The 22,246-nt window shown below is 42.0% G+C and overlaps 1 protein-coding gene across 1 annotated transcript in view; it reads left to right on the top strand.

Annotated features, from left to right (window-relative positions):
• Window positions 1–22,246, top strand: part of PRKCA (protein kinase C alpha) — a 393,503-nt gene that overhangs the window by 145,894 nt on the left and 225,363 nt on the right. Inside the window, exon 3 of the mRNA XM_055301540.1 lies at window positions 7,089–7,171. Within this exon, the coding sequence (XP_055157515.1) occupies window positions 7,089–7,171 (83 nt within the window). The remainder of the gene's footprint in view (window positions 1–7,088; window positions 7,172–22,246) is intronic.

Here is a 22,246-nt window from a genome sequence, read left to right as displayed (position 1 = left end):
TCTCACTTCCCAGCTGCTACTTCCATTCCACCATCAGCTGCCGATTGGGTGTTCCCAAGACTCTTCCCTACAACCTAGAGTTCATCCACCATTTTCTCTTCAGATCTCAGCTATGCAGACACCTCTCAGAATTTGGTCTGCATGCCCCCAGCTCCCTTTGGACCTCTAACCCTGAAGTTCTGCTTGCTTGCCTGACACCTCTATTTGAGTGACCCAGCAGCATAGGGTGCTCACTTTGCCCAGGCTGTGAATTTTGGGGTTCCAGTTCATTCTTACCTCTTGGCCTCCTTCATTTCCCACAACCTGACAATTCGCCCTTTGTCATTTTACATCTCTTTTGGCTGCAAGTACAGAAAATCCCATATACAGGGGCACACACCATAAAAGCATGTGTGCTATGATCTTACATATGCAGGTATACTAAATTACACGGTATACATTGGAGACATAGGTATATAGAGAGTATTTGAAAGGGTCCTTGATGGCTCACGTATCTGAAAAGTCTAGAGGGGAGTGCTGTGCCAACACCAAGATCTGGTTTCTTTTTCTCCTTAGTGTTACATGCTGTGTCCCCTTAAGGTTCTACTCTGAGCTGCAAGATGGCAACCCTGTTTGCCCAGTTGATCTGACCAGTAACCAGGAGACGCCTTTCGTATTCAGTCTTTCTGCTTTCTCTAAAAATGTATCGCAAATCCAACCAGGAAGGAACGCGTGCGCGCGCACACACACACAGTGCCATCGATAGGACTTGGTGACCTTAGAGAAGAAGAACAGGTTAAAGATGATTCTCCTGGGGGAGGGATGGAGAGGGATGAGGTGCCTGACCAGAAAGGGGAATGCTGGAGGTTTTGAGAGTTTATCAGGAGCATGCGCACTAATTCTTAAAGGCAGAATCTGTGCTGCCTGAAGAATGTCATCCCTTCTGGTAATATGTGATAAAGCACATTTACTTGATTTGTTTTCATACAACTTGAACATGTATCCCACGAGAAGACTGTTTTCATTGTTACAAATTTGAAACCAATAATTTTCTTTGAGCATGCAAATATAATATAAGCTCAAATTTTCATGACTTTCCCTACAAAGCTGAAAGTGGTTCACTTGCCTTAGAGATTTTCATTTCATTGTATTCTGATGTGACGCTACCTTTCATTAATCCCTTCCAGCTAAGCAAAATTTAATTAAAACCACCTCACATGATGGCAACCATTCATGTATTTAAAAAAAGGAACTTGAGGAAACTCAGCTAGCTACCAGTCTTCTGTTCTAAACAAAATTGGACGATTACCTGTAGTAGGTTTTTATTTCTTGATTTGGAGATTTGTTACATAATGCGTACCCTCTACCATTCATTTTGGGTAGCAGGGAGTTTTTATGCATATGTTCCATTTTATGAGACTCTGACCTGAATTTTGAAATCAGGTGGGTGATTTCACAGAGGGTGAAAAGGAAAAGAAATGATTTCTTGAAGAGAAACAGAAAGTGATATAGATTTTTTTCTCTTCAATGCACATGGCAATCCATGTCATGTGTACATAGGGGTAGTCCCATTTTACACATAGATTGAGCATGAGTGTCACAAGGATTTGGTTAAAAAAAAAAAAAAAAGCCTGAGCCTTCAGTCTGACAGTCCTGGTCTCCATCAGCATTACTTACAGTCACCACTGGTGAGTGAGATGGGAGGGTTGGTGGGACACGTCTCTGATCTCCAGCAGTCATGGGAGTACTCTGCTCTGAATTTCCCCCCATGTTACCACTCTATTTGGTCACTGACTTTATTAAAAATTTTATGCAATCGGAGCAAATAACTCTTTCTTGGTTTCATAACTAAGCTGTGAACAAAAATAACTATAGAAAATTCACATATGCAGGACTGCAAGACTCTCTCATTTCTAATATCATAAATATCATTCCAGGTTGATGAATAAATTGTGGTAAAATATACCCTAAAACTTACCGTTTTGATCATCTCAAGTATACAATTGAGTGGCATGTGCGTTGACAGTGCCTTGTGAAACCATCACCACCATCGAGCTCCAGAACTCGGTTGTTCCAAATAGGACTCTACCCTTTTAGCGCTAACTCCCCACTCTTCTTCCCCAGCCCTGTTCTACCTTCTGTCTCTGGGTTTGACTACTCTGGGCACCTTGTATAAGTGGAATCATACAGTAATCTCTCCTTTTGTGTCGGCTTCTTTCTCTTAGCGTAATGTTCTCAGAGTTCATCCATGTTGTAGCATGTGTCAGAATCTTTCCCTTTTAAGGCTGAACAATCTGTATGGATATATTGCATTCTGTTTATTCATCTGTTGGACATTTAAGTTGTGTCCAACTTTGTTGATGCTGCTGCTGTGAACATGGATGTGCAAATATCCGAGACCCAGAAGTGGAATCGTTGGAACATAGGGTAGTTCTGTGTTTGCCTTTCGTACTGTCTTACATTGTCCCTAGAGATGGACAAGCGTTCCGATTTCTCCTCATCTTCCCCATCACATGTTTTGTTTTAATAGCCTTCCTAGTGGGCATGAGGTGGTGACTAATCACCTTCAATTAGAATTTTCCCTCCTGTCAGAGCTGTTGCTGCACCTACTTGATTTATGTGTGATCCATGTTGGGAGCATTTGTAAGGAGCAGTTTGCATTGACCAGCAGGTAGCTGTAGCTGATTCCTATATATGTAGCATCAATTCACCACAAGGTTTTTTGTTTTTTTAGTAAAGCTCTTTGTTTAAATGAAATAATGATAAATGTCTCTGGGTTTGCCACTTGCCGGAGATCACTCTGGAGAACATTCTCTGGTATCAAGAGCCCCAAGTCATCCATCTGCGAGATGACATTTGGCGCAGAAACCAAGCTCTCTACAGTTCCTCCAGGGGTGTCTAATGAGCCAAGACCATTAGAGTTAAATCAATTCTGATCAAATTCATGGGGGTACAGTGTCAGAAGGGAATGTTTCTCTCTCACTGAGTGTTTGGCTTTCAGATTGTTCTTGGTTGGGTTTTGCTCACTTTAATGAGCACAAGTGAAAACCACTGTTAACATCAACATGGCAGCATCAGCACCCACCTCTATATTTTGGAAGTCATTGTGCGTTCTTGAGCCAACAGGGGTAACTGTTAATCTGTCTTGGAAATCTACTTCTGACAGATGGTGAACACTCTTCCTTAATTTCCATTTAGCTTTACTTCCGTAAGTAAGATTAGCATGTGATATGGATCAGTTGATGAAGCACCCTCAATTTTAAAGCCAGATAATGTTAAGAATCACTATTTGGCCAAACCTGTGGTCTTTATTTATTTATTTTTGTCCTCCCATGTCATTTGCTTCGTGTGATTCTGCATTTCATGTGTCATCCATCACTGTTGGGTAGCATAAGCATATCACATAGAGGATTAGAGGAAAGCGATTTTGTGCTTAGAAAATAATTGAATGAAGATTTACTTTGTGACTTTAAGCTGCAGGACAGCTTCATATTTTAAAACCTATCATTTGGTTATATAAGCAGACATGCCCCAAAGTCTTAGGGAATGGGGCTTCATCTGAGTTTTATTGGGCAGCCTGTGCTTGCTTAAGCAAAGGCTTGTTTAAGCACCAATGGTCCAGCTCCAGGATAGGTCATGGAACAGAAAGAGTCTGCCCTGACGTGTGTGGCTCCACTTCCTGCCTGCCAAGGTCAGACAAGTATGTTTGAAATGCATACTGTGTGACACAACTGCCTTACCCTCAACTCTTCCCCAGCTCCCCTGGCTCTATATAGCATGATGAGATGAAGACTTTTAGAATTCTGAATAAAAATAAAAACCGTTCCTAATTTTTAGCCTGGGGAAACTATGCTGTCCATCTCCAGGTAAACCCAACACATTCTCTTCTATTATTATAGAGCCAATCTGTTCCTCGTTCTTCAGCTACCCTAGCAAGACTTTCTCAAATGTTGGCAATATATTGTCTTACAAAATATGCATTACCCGATTTTGTTCGGAACTTGAAACCAAAGGTCAAGGCCCACCATCCTTCATTTTGGAATCTCTGGTCGCTGCACAGTTTTCTGGGATGGCCTCTCCCTAACAAATGCTGTATGCAGCCAGAGCCTGCCAATGCAGGGCTCCTCTTCCCTGCCCATGGGGTGGGGACAGAGATGGGATAGGAGGACGGGGGATAACTGGGCTTTCTCTTGCCTTCCCATAGTCACCTAGATGTGGGCATGTTGTTCTTTCTCTGAAGTTCATCCATTCTGAATCTTGAATCTTTGAACGGGCTTTACAGGGTCTTTATCCTCCATATAGCTCACATGGATGAGCAGCTCTCACAGGACTCTTTTTTCCACCTCCTGTTGGGTGAATCTAATCATTTCTAGATGTGACTTTCATGTAAGGCAGGAGGGAGCAGGAGGTAGCTAAGGTAGGTCAGGAGGAAGTAATTTTGGGGGTAGGTGGGACTTTTTTTTTTTTTTTTTTTTACTGCTTCTGCAAATTATATACTGTAGAGTGAGGGCCTGGAGCTTCTTGGGATAAAACTGGATATGAGATTTTTTTTGAGGCATATGTTAGAAATACTTGTGGGTAGAGATTTATAAGTGCCTTTACAGGTAAATGGGAATAGAAAGGATGGATAGAAAAAACCATCCAAATGGATTTGATAAATACAGGTTTTCTTAAGTGTTCACCTGAATGCAGAGGTGGTTTAAAAGGAAGAAAAAAAAAAAAGCAACAAAAACCCCAGTGTGTTGAACGATTAAAGAGGGAATCTGAATGCTCATTTTCCCTTCAAAACACCATATCCATAATAAACTAAGATGAGGAAATAATGCTCCTGTGACCCTTTTCCTTTCGTAATTTATCTTTCTAATTCTAGTGAGTGAGCAATGACTTTGTGCCTGGGGAGAGTGAGCAGATGAGATTAATTTGTGCCATCACAGCTCTGCTTTATTATCCATCCTGGAGAGGGTTGCAGTGGAGATGCTTTTAGCAGAAACATCGTGAAAAAGCTGCTCTAAGGGCTTGGAGGAGCTAAGTGCTGCCCTTTGCAGTGTCTTGGCACTGCTGAGGCAGTTGGGAGCTAGCTCTCTATGGCTTCACTGTCCTCTCCTGCCCTCCTGGTGGACAGGTACAATGGCCGGGGCAGGCAGCCAAGGAGAACCCTTTACTTGGGCATCTCTGCTTCCAGAAGGATGCTCTTCAAAACCTCTTCAGTTGTCCCTTCCTATGGATGGTTCTCTCCAATATCTGACTCTGCTTGCTCATACCAGACCCACATTTTTTTTAAAAGAAGTATTTTTCTAGTGACATCGTATTATGACCATCTTAAAAGGAAACTTTTAAAACAACCATCCTTTATCCATTACCCTGACAGGGCATACCCACATCTTCACCCTCTGGTTATTTTATAGATCTAAAACACACATATATGTGTACACACACACATATTTACATGTGATGTATTTATTTTAAGTGTAATTCCTTTGACATACTCCTTTTCTTGTCACCCATGTATAAAATCTTGGCATTGCCTCATATCTTTTCTGTTCCTGTCAATGGCTTAGGACACAGTGGAAGGAAGGGGGGAAATGATATTTTCTGTTTGGTAAACTATAGATATTGATGCGTATTACATAGCATTGTGAGGACTCAGATATTGTATATGAAAGGGACTCATCAAAATGATACATAATAGGATGCTCAGAAGTATCCGGTCTGTTGGCAGGTCTAGTCCATTCTGAAATTTCTCTGGCATTTATTATTTCCGTTTCTTAGCAGACCAAATAATGATGGGCAATTACTTTCATTCGCAGACTAGACAAGAGGCTTCTAATTGGACCTCATGGTCCAAATCTGGTCCATTAAAGTCTTCCTGTTGCTACCATTTGGCCTTCTAAAGCGCTGTTTTTGTGCATGTTACCCCAGTCAAATCTTTCAGTTGCTGCCAATGCTTATGAGAAACCTCTTGAATGTCTTCATGGCTACTCAAAGCCCTCTGCTTACATTCTCAGCATGAAGCTTCATACTTGCTCTGCTCTTGGGATCTCAGCTCTCAGCAAACCTGCCATCTTCTCCCCTCTCACTGAAACAACTGACCCTCTTCAGTTGAATTTGTGGCCACATTTGCAAGGAGTTGTGGTATCGTTGAGGGGAGAAAAGAGCCCAGAGTCTGGGGAGCTCTAGCCGCCTTCGGTAGCATAAGATAGGGCTTACCCAGTATTTAGGTGGGCCTATTTTTTAGTGGGTTGTTCAACAAAGAACAGTGGTCATACCCTTCAGTAAACTTACAGGCTTTTGAAAAAGGACAGACTAGGTCATTTATTTTTTTGTGTCTTTCACGTTATATTATCCATAAAGCCCTTTAGGGGATTACTAATTGTAACAGCTCTTTTATTGATCCATCCTGAATGTTTATCAAAACCATGTTGAACTTACTGAAAATATATGCCATGTAGTAGATTGGATCAAATTGTGGGGACTCCCCTCAGCTGGTGACAACATTTGGAACAAGCAGGACATACAAGAAGGTGTTAAGGTGTTCACCTTTTTTTTTTCTTTTCCATTTCAAAGGGGTGTTTTCTATAGATTAGGTTTGTGTGTCAATGAGTTTTTTGAATTCAGAATTCTGCTGAGGAAGTTCTGCAACCACATAGATAGGTATGTGGTTATGTTTAGGTATGACCTGTTATGTTTTAATTTTAGGTATGACCTGTTATGTTTTAATTTTCCCCACAGGGTATGATGTGTATAGATCTTTATATGCATGTGTGTGTATTGGTAAAGGACAGTGCAAAGTAGTTTAAATTTAGATTGATGCTTTATATCTTGGGAAACTGTCTTATGAACTTTGGCCCTGTTTCTCTCTCCCTCAACTTTAAAGAATAAACTAGTGTTTAGGTCTCCTTGGGCCCTGTCAGACATGGCATTTTATGGTTCTATTATCTGTACATCCAAATAATACCAAGCTGAGTCTTGAATAAAATGCCTTCTGATTGCTGTTTGAGATTCTGTCTGTAGTGAAATTAAACTGACTTCTAATAGGACATAGTCTTGTTTTGGACAACAAAGCTTGTGTGTTAAATTACTAATTTCAGTTTTCTTTTTCTCTCCACCAGTTTGCTGTTTTGTGGTTCACAAGAGGTGCCATGAATTTGTCACTTTTTCTTGTCCGGGTGCGGATAAGGGACCCGACACTGATGTAAGTAGTCTGGAAGCTGTTATTTGATTTAATGGAGATTTGTGACTTCACCTTTTTTTAATGCCTGTACAACTGTTGTTTTGGCACATACCCTTAATGGGAAGACTTGTCAATGAGTCCTGTACAACTTTGACTTGTACTAACGAACAGATCTATAGTCCTTTTGAGCCATGGCAAGAAGACTTCAGGGTCAGAGGAGAATTTGTTAGCTTGTACTCTTCCACTCTGGGCAACCACATGGACTAAATCCACCAACTTTATAGTGAGAGCTTTCACAAACACAGTGTGGTTCTTTTCTGAAAATGTTGACAAATTTCACAACAAAAGTAAATCACCCTTTACCGTTCACCCTAACAGTTGGTTGACTAATAGGACTATCCTTGCTTTTGGCCAACATAACATGCCTCTTTCTACTTTGCTTTATGAGATCCTTTCTTTTCATTATCTATCATAAATGCTGCTGTTGATTTAAATAATTTAGCATCTGTTCCACTGAACAACTGATCTCTGAAGCTGCCCATGTGTGAACACGTAATTTTATTTGTGCCCTAATTCCGTCTGTCTCTAGTGAGCATCTCTTGCATCTCTTGTTTACTGAAAAATGGGATCAGCAAAGGAGAGTGGGAGCCAGGAGGCCTGGGAAATCCCAATATCTAAAATATATTGAGTGGAAAATTGGGCTGTTATATGGAAAATACTTTAACAGGAAAAAAGAAATTTGCAGGGAAGGCCTGAGGAGGAGACACTTCTATTCTGAATTGCTTTTGCTGGATCACTTCAGTCACAAATACTTAAATTACGTGCTCCAAGTGTGATTCCTACCTTTGACTCTTGTTCCCATCAGGAAACACAGATTTCAAAGTGGCTTTCTCAGAGCCGGCAGGGCTGAATTCTTCCCTTTTCTGAAGAGGGCATACTCATGGTGAGCTCTTAGGGGTTCATATTTATGTTGTTTTATAGCACATGTAACAAAGGAACTTACTGTTGCGCCCTGAGCACCTGGGAACATGCTGTGTTTTGGTTAAGAAGCTGGAGGAAGCCGTAGAGCAGAAGCCTTGGGCTCAGAGCCACCAATGGCCTGCAAAGGCTCAAAATGTGGGAGCTTCAGAGATAATCCTGTTTTCTGTCTTCACAGACCAGAAGGTCCACGTCCATGAACAACCCACCTATATACAAAAAAGTAGTGTGCTCCACCTGACCCTTGCACATTCCCCTTCTTTCAGGAATATTGTTTCCACATTTTTGGCATCCTAGAGTTAAAAATAGGTGTAGATAAAGAGTACCAGCTTTCCTGAAAGTTGGCCTCAAGCATCACATGGTGTTTCTTTGGCCACCTTGGTCATTATTCTGAATCCATCCTTCTGTTCTCCCATTTTAGCTCCAGCAGGAATGGGGTGTGATAGGGGATTGGCAGGCCATAGGGGTGTAGTTATTGCCTGACTTCTTTCCCTCCTTCCACTTCTTCATTCTTTTGCTTAAGTACTATATGTATTTTTTTTTTGAAGATTTATTTGTTTGAAAGAGCACAAGCTCACACAGGGAAATGGGGGTAGAGGCAGAGAGAGGAGGAGAGAATCTCAAGCACACTCCCCACTGAGTATGGAGCCCAGTGTGGAACTCAATCTTATGACACTGAGATCATGACCTGAGCCAAAATTACTAGTTGGATACTTAACTGAGCCATCCAGGTGCCCCAAATACTTGTTATTAAGTACAAAGTATGGGGAAAGATAGACATGGAAGATATCACTAATTAAAATAGGGTAAACGTTCTCTGAATGTGTTTACCTAAGAGACCTCCTCTGGGTGATCAGAGGCTTTCCCAAAGAAATGGCATTTAAACCAAGCTTCCGGAACAAGATAGGCAAGCACAAAGGAAACGTGCATGTGTGTGTATGTGCTAGGGCATATGGAGCCCCATGAAAAACCGTTCCAGGCCAAGGGAAAAGCAAGTGAGAAAGCCCTGATGTGGGAAGTTTAGTGTGTGAGAGAAGAAGAGCAAGCTGGTAATCAGATGTGTAGTTAAGGATTTTGAACACAATCTTAGGAGCAGTAAGGATCCAGAAAGAATCTTTAAATTAGGAACAATGTGTTGATCCTTTTGGTACGGTAACAGGATTTCTCTGGTTTCCTTATGGGAAATGGACCAGGTTAGGGGGTGGGTGAAAATGGGGAAATACCAAAGGATGAAGAATCAGCATGGAGGGCAAGGTGGCAGAAGCTTGGGGGGAGGTAGGAGAAGTGTGGATGGGCAGAGTGAACTCATTCAAGATGTATTGAGGAGCTGAATCAGGAGCCCTTGGCCATTGGTGGGGGATCAGGGAGATGGAGATGTTGAGGAAAAACTCTCGGGCTTCAGGCCTAAACCTGTGAATGGATGGAGGCCATCAAGACCATGGAGGGAGAATGTATTGGGAAGTAATAGGATGATAGGGCAGATCGAGGGTTTCACTTTGGACATGTGTAGTTTAAGTCGGGCATTGAGAAGACCATTGTCTTATGAATGCAGGTATGGAGGTTGAAAGTAGAGGGTATCCTAAAGATAAAGATTCCCCTCCTCTGGTTTTCGTTAGTTTTAAGCTTTGGGTGTGGATCATTTTGCCTAGAGAACGGGATACATAGAATGAGAAGAAGAGATTAGGGTCCAGGAGAGAGCATTAGTGGATTGGATAAAAGAGGGAAGGCAAGACCAAGGAGAAGCAGGAAGGAGAAGTAGGAGGAAGACGACCAGGTGGTGATGTTCTAGCAATTTCCTAGAAGGGCTGTAGGCTAGCTCTCTGCTTATGTCATGAATTCTATAAGCTTTCGATACTACACATAAAGAGTTAATATACATCCCAGTTTGTGCAGGACTGTCATGTTTACATGGGGAGGTTTTGGTTTATGCCTGCTACAGATTAGTTCATGCCTGTTAAATTCTTACCCTGTTTTGATGATCGCTATGTAGCCACCCTACTCCTAGAACCCCAAGCCAGGCAGGAAGCCTTAGTGATGGTCTGTTGGTAAGATACAATGGGATGCACACCTGTGAGCTGATGTGTTCATTCTGAGGTTTTCCCCTACTCCCTGTTGTGTTGACCTGCTATAGATGGTCTGTCTCACATCTTAATATCTGTGAAAGTGAAGATAAGAGAGGATTTTTTTTTTAATATGAGAAGAAAAAAAGTACTTGAACAGTCTGTGCGTTCTCTTCCAAGAAGAAAATTTGCCTTTTGGTTGTTGGCCTTAAGAGGCCGATGATTAGGGCTTTGTGCAGCCGGGGCATGAGAAGTGTGTGTCTGTGTGTAGGGCAATTTTATTTATTGTACAAATCTGCAAGGTGCCCAGACTTAAACTGCACCAGAGAGGTAGTTGGAAAACCATGAAGGTGTCAGGACACAGAGCTGAGATGAGATGGTAGGATTTTATTTTATCTTTCTTGAATACATTTTAAAGTCCTAGAATTATAGAGCTGAAAGGAGTGGTGAAGACTTATCTAGGTTAACCTTATTTTTTAGATGAGGAGAACAAATCATATAAAAGATGTAAATGATTGGGGGACACTGCAACATGACTCTTGAGTGTCCAAGAGGTTTGTGGATGATTTGAGGCTGTGAAAGGAAAGAAGGAGGGTCTTCTGTGGTGGTCTGATTGTCCTGTCAGTGGAGAAGTTGCTACTATTACCATCGTGTAATCCTTCAAAGTTCTGTTTAAACATTTAGAAAAATGCTAACAGGCATGGGAAAGGCCAGTTAATGGAATGGAAGGATCAGGAAACACAAAATACGTAGGTTTTTTTCCTCTTAAGTTGTATTTTTTTCCCCTGAAATTCTAAAAGTTTTTAGATTGAGATTTGTTTCGTGTGTGGCAAACGCTTAAGATGCACACAGTTCACCTGCTGCTTAATGATGCCAGCTCCGCAGACCCCAGGGCATTCACACATGGGGACAGAGAAGAGGGACAGACCGTGTGAAGTGCACAGACATTGGACCTGGTCCTGAATCTTTAGGATGAAAGGACAAGTGCTGTGAAAAGTGTGAAATAGCACTGCCCCAATTACAAGGAACCATATGGAAAGAGTTAAAAACTCTTTGGAACAGAGATCATCTTCAAGACTCAAGGAGCAGGCTAGCTACAAGGATGCAGAAGTGTAGGGAAACTGAGGAGGTGAAGGGGTGTCTGGGTTCAGCTGAAGGGTGGAAGGACCCCATCTCCCCCTACTGCACCCCCACCCCTGCCCCAGAATGGGTCAGGCCGTTCTCAGCCCTCCTTCCCTACCCCCTCTGGATGCAGAGAGTTCTGTTGCCAGACACTCCCTCCCAATATGTCTGGAGATAAAAGCCAAGCATCTCCGAGACTTCAAGTGCAACCTCATGCACGCCAAGGACAGAGGAGGAAAACGTAAGACTTTGTGTTGGAAAGGCACTTTGAGCTGGTACAGGATTTGTACCTGTACCTGATTTGCCAGGGGTGCGGCCTCAGAAGGCAGCCTGGTGCTCTGCCCAGCACCCCTGCCCCATATCTAAGATTTTGTAAGACGACAAAGAAAACAAAATCGGCCCATGTTTAGAAATGGCTAAGGTCCCTTCTGCTGCCCCAGCCCTGTCCCCACTAAGGCATGAACTAGGACATGGACAAGCCTTGCCTTTTGGGGTGGGGTGGGGGGTGCGAGTCTGCTCTTGGGAAGAACTGACTGTGCTTCTGTTTCTTCAGCTGCCACTGATGATTTTCTGATGTGAGCTGATGTTTTTCTTCTTCCTTGCTCTGGCCGTGATGGGGTGAGGGGACCTGGGGGCCGGTCCCAGAGGGGCCGACTGTCTCAGACTCCTGCCCTTCACCTTTTAAAATTTCAGCTGCTTTGTCCTTCAGTCCGGAACTCCTGCCTGTTAGAACGGTCTCTGCTCAAATTACATCTGTTCGTGAAGCCCTCCCTGCAGGAGGGAAGCGGGCATCTTCAGGTCTTCCAGGATGTATGCGTGTGTTTATTCATTCCCCCCGCCAAACTTTATGTGCCTTAAGGGGGAGAGAACTGCGAAGCAAGCCTTTCAGACGTTCCTCCCAATCTCAGTGCTGCCCTGAAAGCCCTAAACAAACACCCACACCTTTTCAGTACGTACAGTCTTTACGGGATATGCATACAACCACACGAATGTTAGATAACTCTTTCAACATGATCTTTGGAATATTTGCTCCGTGCACTGCATCTGTGAGCATTTGAGGAAGAAGGGAAGGCGCTGACCTGTTCAAAGGCTTAACACCTGCCCCCCTGCCCCCACCCTAGGCAATTCCCTTCCCGTACTTTTGTGTTCCTTTTGTTTGTGTTGATTTGCCTTGCACCTTTTCACCAGTGCCCTTGCCTGTCTGGGGAGAAACTGGACCTGTAGTAGTACCTGGTACTTCTGCTCTCTGAGCCATGCAATTAAACAGTATTCAGGAAATGTAAAAATAACTTCCTGGGTCATTAGTGTACCTCACCTAGGAGACAACCAGCATCCACGCAGACAGCATCACGAGTTAGCGAGTGCCTGCCAGAATGTTCAGAAGGGCATAAATGAAGAAATTAACTTGTTAAAAGGCCAGGGAAGCTTGCTTCTGATCTGAGTACATCGTCAGGTCTGCAAAGACCGTAAAACCGAGTCATTGGAGGAAGCTCAAGAGCACTGACTATAAATGCTTAGAGTGAACCTGGAAACAGTCACATCAGTGGCTGTATAAGCCAAAAGTGATACCTGGTGTGGAGCTGGGACCTGGGGAAGGCTGTATGTCCAGGTTGCAAGATTATTTTCTCTTCATTACAGCAGACTTGAGAATCCTCTCGTTCTTGAGTTCTTTCCGGTGTCTTAGAAACCGAGCAAATGAAAAAAGGCTGCCGAGTTGTTTAAAATTCAACATTTCAGAGGTTCATTTGTAACAAAACTCAAAACATTTAAAATAAACGTAGAAATTTAATTAGCGAATCTTCTATTTTCTCAAAGCACGCTTTAACATTTAATATGGAAATAAGACAATTTTGTGAGCAAACCCAGTTCTACCTGAAACACTTATCTATTCCTGAACTGACAAAGGGAGATTTGTGAAAGGTGCAGGTGCTTAAAAAGTTGCATTTAAAATTCAGCCAAGTGAGGTCAAAAGAGTTCTGCAGTGGGAATTGGGATTTCTGCCCTGCCAAGTCCCTGAAAATCCTTCTAGACCTCGGTTTTCTTATTTATTGATATGGAGATTGAACTTGATGGTATTTAAAGTTGTTTGCATCCCTAAATGGCATTCCTTCCTTGAGTACCTACCGAGGGCTTCATGCTATGAAGATATGAAAGTAAAGAACGTACTTGCCCTCCTGGTACATCCCCTCACACACACACAGAACCAAAAAGATGAGCCAAGCATGCAAATAATGATACTCTCAAATAATGAGATTGCATAGGCTAGCTGCTGTAAGTGAGGAAGAAATAAAATCCTGTTGAGTGTAAGGTGCAGGGAGAGAGCGACCACCTTATGGAAAATGGAAGGAAGGCCTCCTAGAGCTGTCTTAAGATTTTTAAGATTGATTTCTTTTCAAAATATTTCTTACAAACCAGTAGGACTGGTATTCTCCTGTTTCTCTTGCTAGCTTAAGGGAGTTCTGTCTCTTGCCAAATGCTGCTATCCAGTGGCACATAAACTCAGGTGACACATGTAAGCAAGAGGACCTGTAAAAGGAGCCCCTGCAAGGGAGAGACATGCCTGTCTTCTGTGTGGCCTGGTCCGATAGATACCCTGTGGACAAACCACAAAGGAAGCCTTTTGTGGGGTCCTGAAACCACCCCTTGTGGTCGCCCACAGGTACCATTCCTCACGTGCTGTGATGCCACAGGAAACCTTAAAACGGAGTTATTTCAGGGAAACAAACCCAACAAAAAAACTCCTGTGCTAATTCTGCTCTTCAGTGGGTGGATTATTTTATGTACCAGATTCACAGTAACAGAAGTATTTCCTCCAAGGGAAGGGACTCCTGCTACTTTTGCGCCAAATTAATTTAGCTAGGAATTAAAAATAGCCTCAAAGCCTTGCATCCGCAGTTCGAATGTACCGAAGGAGATAGCTGGGTGGTGGCACCTCCATTGTCTTTAGCTCACAAGTTTTGGCTCATGGGGGTGGGGGGGGAATGGTGCCCCGGGGCGGGGGGGCGGGTGGGGGGCTTTTCAACTCAATACAAAGGTTTAAGTTGCTGGGATTCAAACAACTTTGGAACTCCACTCTTGGAATGGCATGTAAGGCCAGTAGCACATTCTTCTCAAAATCTCCACTCTTGGCAAATTGTCAGCCTCTGAGAGTATTTGGGGTAAGTAACCAAGTTCATTGGAGCCAGATCTGAACCAAGGGGCAGTGATTCGGGTGAGTGGTACAGGGTTTGGTCCAAAAGGTAAGTTGATAAGGTTAGAAGAGTATTTTCTTGGGAGAGTTATAAACTGTTTCTAGACATCTGTTTTGAAGGAGATTTTTGCATGTGAAGCTTATAGGAATCATCATGTCGTCCCTCAGGGGCACTTCCAGTTAATATCCATGTTGATTTAGGAAAAAAAGTCTTGCACTGCTGCATGATCCTGCCTACACAGCAAATTTTTCATGGAGACCTCCTGTGTCTCTTCCTTTTGAAAAGCAAGAGTTCAGTGCAGAGCCTGGCACAGAATGGGTATTCGAAAGAGATTTGTTGAACTAGAGTGGAAGGTCGTCTGATTATTTAATTTGACCATTAGTTGTACGTATCTGGGGTTGAATTATTTACTTTTATTTATACGTGGATTGTTAATCTCCCCAAGACCTATGGATGGGTATTTCATCAGCATTATTAGGGCTCCTTGAGAGGGATGGGAGAAACATACTTGATGGATGTTCCTACTTTTCACAAGCCATTTCAAATCATTGTCTAAAGTAGTATTGCAACTTTAGAAAATGGTGGACCTGGGCCATAGCTTTTGACTGGTTAGGATAAGAATTGGTACAATAGCTTCCTTATTACTTTTCTTGACCTGTGCAAGGGCTTAGTAATATCAGACAGTTCATGATTTACAAACAACCAGATTAACCTGTTCCTGAGAACCTTTGTTGGTGATGTCTAAGGGACCTACTACTAGAGCTGAAATCATTGGAAGCCTGGAGCTAGAAATTCTGCTGTATAAGTAGTGACATCATGATATACCTATAGTATACTTAGTCTCTCTTATGTCTGGTGCTTTTTTTTGTATTTACTAAATGCCACCATTAAATGCTCCTTGGGTATTTATTATTGCCAGGTACTGCGGGGTACAAAGGTTGAAATACAGTCCTTGTCTTCAAATAGCTTATTCTTAGTTGGAAGTCATGCACACGAATAAGCATTATTCAGATAATTATTTTAGTGGCTAGCATACATAAATATACTAGGCATCTATTAATTCCATTATATAAATGTGAAAGTCGAGGCTGAAGGTTGACTAAATGACTTGCTGTAAATAGTTGATTAAGCTTTGGACCAAGCCTCTGCTTCCAACCCTGTTCTCTTTCCTCAATATCAAGTGGGTCGATCAGCAAAGCCACTTAAGGGGCAGGTTTTCTGCCAATGAAAATTCTCTATTTTCATGACTAGAATGTGGAGTCAGGGTGACTGAGAAATTTTAAAATGGTAAGAGAAATTTGAAATAAGTTCCACAGATATTAATAAAAAGCATTCACAAGTGAGGCTGACAAAGTGAACTAGTGAAGGAAGAGCATGTAGGGCTGATGATGGGACCCTGTGAGAGCCTAGAGTGGTTTGCAGACTTAGTTTGGGTTTTCCTCAAGAAGGTGGAAGGTAGTACTTTCCAGAACTGTAGGTTTCTGGAAAGATTTGTTTTAAGTGGCTTTACCCTAAGCTGAAAGCCAGCCCAGAGAGCTTTTTGGCTCATGCCTGAGGCTTGTTCCTGGATTTTAGTGAGTCACTCCCTTTTACAAGCTGAAGTACGAGTCCCATTCAATTAGCTGGTACCTTCCTCACCTTGGCTGTTTTCTGCTTAATAAATTTCCAGCAGGAGACTCTGTAGACAAAAAGAGAAAGAACATTTCTTTGGGGCTAGGAGAGGGAGCTTTGTAGAGGATTTTCTAGCTAGCATTATCACTGTGCCATCCATTTATTTACAATGAGACCAAGGGCCAAAAACAAAATTAGATGAGCCTACTTAACGAGGAATTCTGTATATGCCTTTGATAGTGGCTAAGACTGATGAATCAAGTGAGGCAGTACCCCTCTCTGACAGCTGTTTCTATTACGTTTTACCAGGAGCCATGAGCAAACAGTCATGGTGGCTGGTACCGGCAAGAGGTGAGATGGACAGTGGGAAGGTCCGTTTTAATCATTCTTCATCCAAAATTTCTAGTTTTATAATCTGATTCCTGAAACACATTGAGTTTTACCAAGGGGAAAAGGCTAGGTTCCAAGAAGAATATATTTCATTCCCCAGGTAATTTTCCTTGATGTGGAAAGAATGCTCAGGTTTTTGTTGAGGATGTCACACTCAAGATATACAACACCATCCTTGTTTTCTTTACTGTTGCCTGTTCTCCCTGCATCTCCTCCACTACCCAAGCCAGTACTTATTCCTGTCCTCCTAATCTATGTTGGAATAACACCAGATGATCATCTGTGCAGTCTCCCAAGCCGGAAGCCTCAGAATCATTTGGCTTGCCTCCATCTCCTCTGTCTCCCACATCCATGCAGTCTCCAGGTTCTGCGGACTCTGCTTCTGACTCTCCTCTCCATGTTCGTAGCTGCCATCTCCACAAAGGCCCCCTTTGTGTTCTATGAGTTGGTCTTATTGGCTCTGGACTATCTTTCCTCTAGTTCATCCTTTGTGTTGTCAGCCAGTGGTAACCTAGTCATTATATTTATGTTTATGTAAATATATACACACATTAAACACTGTCAACAATTTCCAAAGATCTCTGCAGGGTCACACAAGAGGACTCTACTGGCTTTTAGCTTGGGCTCTTGGCCAGGATTGCTTTGGTTCTCCATGTTGGCCTTTTCAGGAGGGTAGCACAGGCTTCTTACATGGTGCTGATAGTTTTTGAAGAGGGCAAGCCTAAATGTACACACGCTTAAGCTTCTGCCGGCACTATGTTTCCTGACGTCTCACTCGGCCAAGGCAAGTCACGTGGTGAAGCCCAGAGTCATTGTGAAAGTAGGCTAGTCAGGATTCTCCAGAAAAACAGAACTAATAGGCTGTGCATCTGTTTATCACACAAATAGACTTCTAAGAAATTGGCTCATGCAATTGGCAAGTTTCAAGATCCCTAGAGACCCAGGAGAGCAAATAGGTATTTCCAGTACAGAGGCCAGCAGGCTCAAGATGCAGGAAGGGCCAGTGTTTTGTTTGAGGTTCATAGGTGGTGGGGAGAAAACCCTGTGCTAGTTTATAGCCCTTGGATAGGAAGAACTCTTGCTTTAGGGGGTGGGAGGCTGTCAGTGTTTTCGTTCTGTTTAGGCTTTCGTTAGAGAAAGCAATCTACTTGACTCATCCACCAATTTAAATGTTAATGTTATCCAAAAGCTCCCTCACAGAAACACCATTATTTGACCAAATATCTGGACACCCTGTGGCCCAATCAGGTTGACACACAGACTTAAGCATCATAGGGGGCATACACAGTGTGGATCCTGGGAAGGGTGGATCACTCTAGTCATTGATGTAACAATTTACCACAGGAAGACTTATTTTGATCCTATTATACTATTTTCCCTAAATCTTACTCATCCCTGTATCCCCAATACTTATGATTTCTGACTCCTGGGAGGTGATCATTAATATTTGTTGAATGAAGAAGAAATGAAGTCCCTGATCCCCTCAAAAAAATAAAAATAATTTCCTTGGTTTGCATAAAATATCCATAATATGTTCCAGAAGATTGTCTCAGAATTAATACCAGCCATTTCTGGTATTGTTACCACCATCAATTTTAAGTTATTGTCTTTAGAAAGTGAACTTAAAAAAATATATATATAGAGAGAGAGCGGGGTGGGGGGGACTCTAACAAAATTATGCAAGATGTCTATTGAACTGTGCTCTCTGTGTGACCAGACTTTTTTACTTGACTGTTTTTTTCTGTTAAAAGGTTAATGGGAAAGACAACCTATTAAAAGGAAATCCTTGTTTTGTCCACCATGTATTTTGAATTTATATTCATTAAAATTATTGCTAACTGTACAGTTAATCTGGAAAAGGTTTATAACTGCAGTTGAAGAAGGAAAGTGACATAGCCAAGAACGCTGCTACCTTAGGTGGCAGTAATCAGATTTCTTTCCATTTTGACCACTGCTTTTCTAGGTGCACATCCATTATATACCCAACTGTGCCAGGATGGATAATTTATACACAACTCAGAGGTTGCTCTTCATGCTCATGAGAAATTTATATTGGTAGGAAGCTGCTGAATGAAAGACTGTTTTGAACTACACAGATTATAAACTTCTATAGGTGGGTTTTTTTATGTCATAAAACATACTTAAGTACCTTTCAGAAGGCAATTTGCATGTTTGCTTTCTACAATTGCGAGTTCCTAGCCTATCCCTCCCCATCTCTTTTGAGGCTGGAAGCCTTGTAGAGTTAACATGGAGTATAAATGTTTAAAACATGAGGATTTCATACTTGAAAATGATATTCTCTGTGGAGGAGGGTGATTTTAGGTTTCTAGATACTAAGCTGTATCATGACTCATTTGTTCTTAAACAGGTCGTTCTCCTGTTACTAAAATTAATCACAAAAGACCAGGGAAGCTTGAAAAAGAAGAGATCACACAGCAGGTTCTTAAAATTAGAAAGGCAGGTCTGCTCTCTTTGCATTTGCCACATTTGAATGATGCACTAAGATTAAGGTAATTCATTTTAATTATGCTTTTTCATTACGAATTGGTGATTTAGAGTAACGTAATGTACAGAACAAGAATGGGGGGAAATGGTAAGTTGAAAACTTAAAAATGAATCACATACGTAAGTGAAACAGACCTCCTCTACCAGTACATGCACCTGCTGTCAGTTTGGGAGCTGTGTGCTTAAATTAAATGCTCTTCTCACCTAGTGAACTTCTGTTCATCTAGGAGCCAAACTGGAAGAGTCCAGAAAACAGCCTCATGGTTGGCTACTCATTTCTGTTCTTGTGTCCTGCGATTTATCCTCTACATGCAGCTAGAATGAGATTCTGCATATATCAGGCAAATCCGATTGTTTGGTTGCTCTAAAATCTTTAGTAGCTGCCTCTGACCATTAGAATAAAACATAAACTGCTTGCCTTGGTCACCAAGGCTTATGGTGATTGTGATCTTGCTCCTGTTTATCTCCCTGACTGGACCATGCCAGGCTCATTTGAGCCTTGGGTCTTCTGCTCTGATGGGTTCTTCCACAGTGAGGCTCATTCACACCGTTTAGGTCTTCTCAGATGACCCCTCCTTGGAGAGGCCTCTTCAGATCACACCCTCCCCTCACTTTCTCGTAGTTTGTCCTACTTCGTATATTTCATGGCCCTTGTCAGCACTTGAAACCATAGTATTTACTCGGTTACTTCTATCTCTTCCACCAGCATGAGACACCATGAGTGCAGGTATGCTGTCTTCTGCTTCTATTCAACTTAAAACAGTGCCTGGCACATTAAGTGCTGAGTATTTGTTGGCTGGCCACATGCCTATTACTCTTACAAAGGAGAAGACAAATCTTAGAGTTTGGTTTCCTTCCAACAATATAACTGAAAGGAAACATCCTAAGAATCAGTGGAGATTTTTTTTTCCTCTTCTGCGATTATAATGCCATGCCATTTAGTATCCTAAACTGGGCCATGTCAATTAAACCTAAGGCCTACCATGTGATTGAATGTGTTTTCCTAGAAAACACAGGTTTTTCATAATTCTGATGTTAATAAGTGGTCTATAAAATTCAACTTAAAATGTATCTGATCAGTGCTGCTTAGAGTTATCTGATTAACCACCAGATTCTGAATGTGAGCCATTCTGGATAAGTGGAATAAGTGTTGAATTTCAAACCTTGAGAATAATTGATATCTAATAGGATCTTCCCATGGAAAGTTATGGCCTGGCTGCACATGGACTTGGGAGCAGTGTCCTCATTCTTAGATTTCTCTCTGCAGTCATCAGTTTCTCCTAACGTTCTTGAATAGTAGGGAGTTAAATAAGTTGTGATACATTGGTGTGATAGCATATGTGCAGCCATTAAGAATGATGAGTATAAAGGTATGGAAAAGTGCTTCGATGTTACTGGGTGCCAGGGGCTTACTATAAAAGCAGTACTATGATTAGAACTCAGAATTCGTGTGTTGGGGCAGGACCTAGAAGGGAGCCTAGGAAATTGAAATCATTTGATGCCTGATTTTTAAGATAATTGGACTTAGAGAGGTGCTTTCAAGATTTCACCTTGTTTAGAATAATGCCGTTTTGAGAAGTCACTGTATGATTCTTTTGGAATATGACAAAGTGCCGTGGTCTCCTGGAAGATTACCCAAATGGAACACCCCCACATATCTGAGAGTTCTTTGTTCAACAGTGTGATAAGGAAGCAGTTTGCTGTAGGTGTCTAGCCAGCTTCATGCTCGGTGTATCAGTTTAGGTTTGCGTTCAAATGGGAGGACTAGAAAACCTGACCAGTGACTGGACCTGAGTAATAAGAGCCATCATTCTCCCCCTGTAACAAAATGTGTGGATCTGGGAGTCCAGGGCTCATGTGGCATCTTCATGGTTCCATGAAGGATCCAGCCTCATTCTACCTTTCAGTTCGGCCATCTTCTGGTACAGATTTCGTTCTCCCTTTGCTTCCCTCATTAAAAGGGGGCTGCTGTGTTACCATCCCATCCAAGTTCCGAGCAGGAAAGGAATGAAGTCAGAGCATGGGTGCCTGTTGAGTCTACTCCTTTTTAATGAACTCCCCCAGAAACTCAATCCAGCAATTTCCATATTGGCCAGAACTGTGTTGCATAACCACTCCTACTTAGAGTTTGGAGGTGGTCTATTTTATTTAGGTGTGGAGCCCAGTGCAGGTCTTGAACTCATGACCCTGAGATCAAGATGAGCTGAAATCAGGAGTCGGATGCTTAACTGACTTGAGCTACCCAGGAACTCCATAACTCCATTCCCAAGCACCCCTGGAGTTTGTTTTGTTTTAAGCTGGGTATATTTCTACCTAGACTGAAATCAAGGTAGTTCAGTAATAAAGAAGAGAATTAATATTAGGCAACTAACTTGGAATTCTATATTAAGGTTGGATCACCGCCTTTTAGACATAAATGCCTTCACATGTTATGCTTGTGTCCTTTTCTTTTGCTATGACTTCATCTCAGTACAGGAATGATTCTGTTACTCACATGTCTTGAGTTTTCAGATACAATCAAACTAAGTTTCTTGATCTGTAGATAGAAAAGGGAGACAAGAATGAAATCTTGTGATGAGTTTTGATAGGGCCTCTTCTTTTTCTTTAGACACTTTTAGTTCCTTGGTGAAGGTGCTTTTGTAAAAAGCATTTTATTTTTCATAGTGAAATAATTTGAACTTCAATAATTATTCAATTACCATATTCTTATTACATAGTAGTTCCTGATAGTAAGGGTTGATTGGACCAAAACAGTATATCAGTAACTCATTTTTTATTAAAGCAGCTGTGATCTCTGCAGCAGCAGCAGCAGAGCATCCCACAAGCTGAAAGAAGCAACACTTCTCCATGGGAGCGTCATCATCTGGAATCCAAAGTGCCGTGTAAGATACAGATTTTAAGGAGGTATTGAGAGAATCTGGTACGATCACTATAGGATAGAGACCCAAAACATTAGTTAGGTGTGTGCAGCTTGAAGAAAAGAAGTTGCAGGAATTGATAAGAGCTACCTTCTATCCTAGGAAGAAAGGTAAATTTAACTTTGGAATACCAGGGGTTGACCGAGACCCAATGACTAAGCATTTTATGAAGGCAGAGTGTAGCATAAATTCCAAAAGAACTTCCAAAGAGTAGATGTTTCTAATCACAGAAGAGGGACTCCAGAACAGGGAGCTCCAGGAAGTGTGACAAGGGATGCTGGTCCTGCTTTACCCAGAAGGAGCACAGATGGCTCTGCCACA

The sequence above is a fragment of the Nyctereutes procyonoides genome, unplaced genomic scaffold, assembly GCF_905146905.1.
Source record: "Nyctereutes procyonoides isolate TBG_1078 unplaced genomic scaffold, NYPRO_anot_genome, whole genome shotgun sequence".
NCBI classification, from domain to species: Eukaryota; Metazoa; Chordata; class Mammalia; order Carnivora; family Canidae; genus Nyctereutes; species Nyctereutes procyonoides.
Note: the sequence above shows the minus strand (reverse complement) of the source record. Positions and strands in the feature narration are given on the sequence as shown.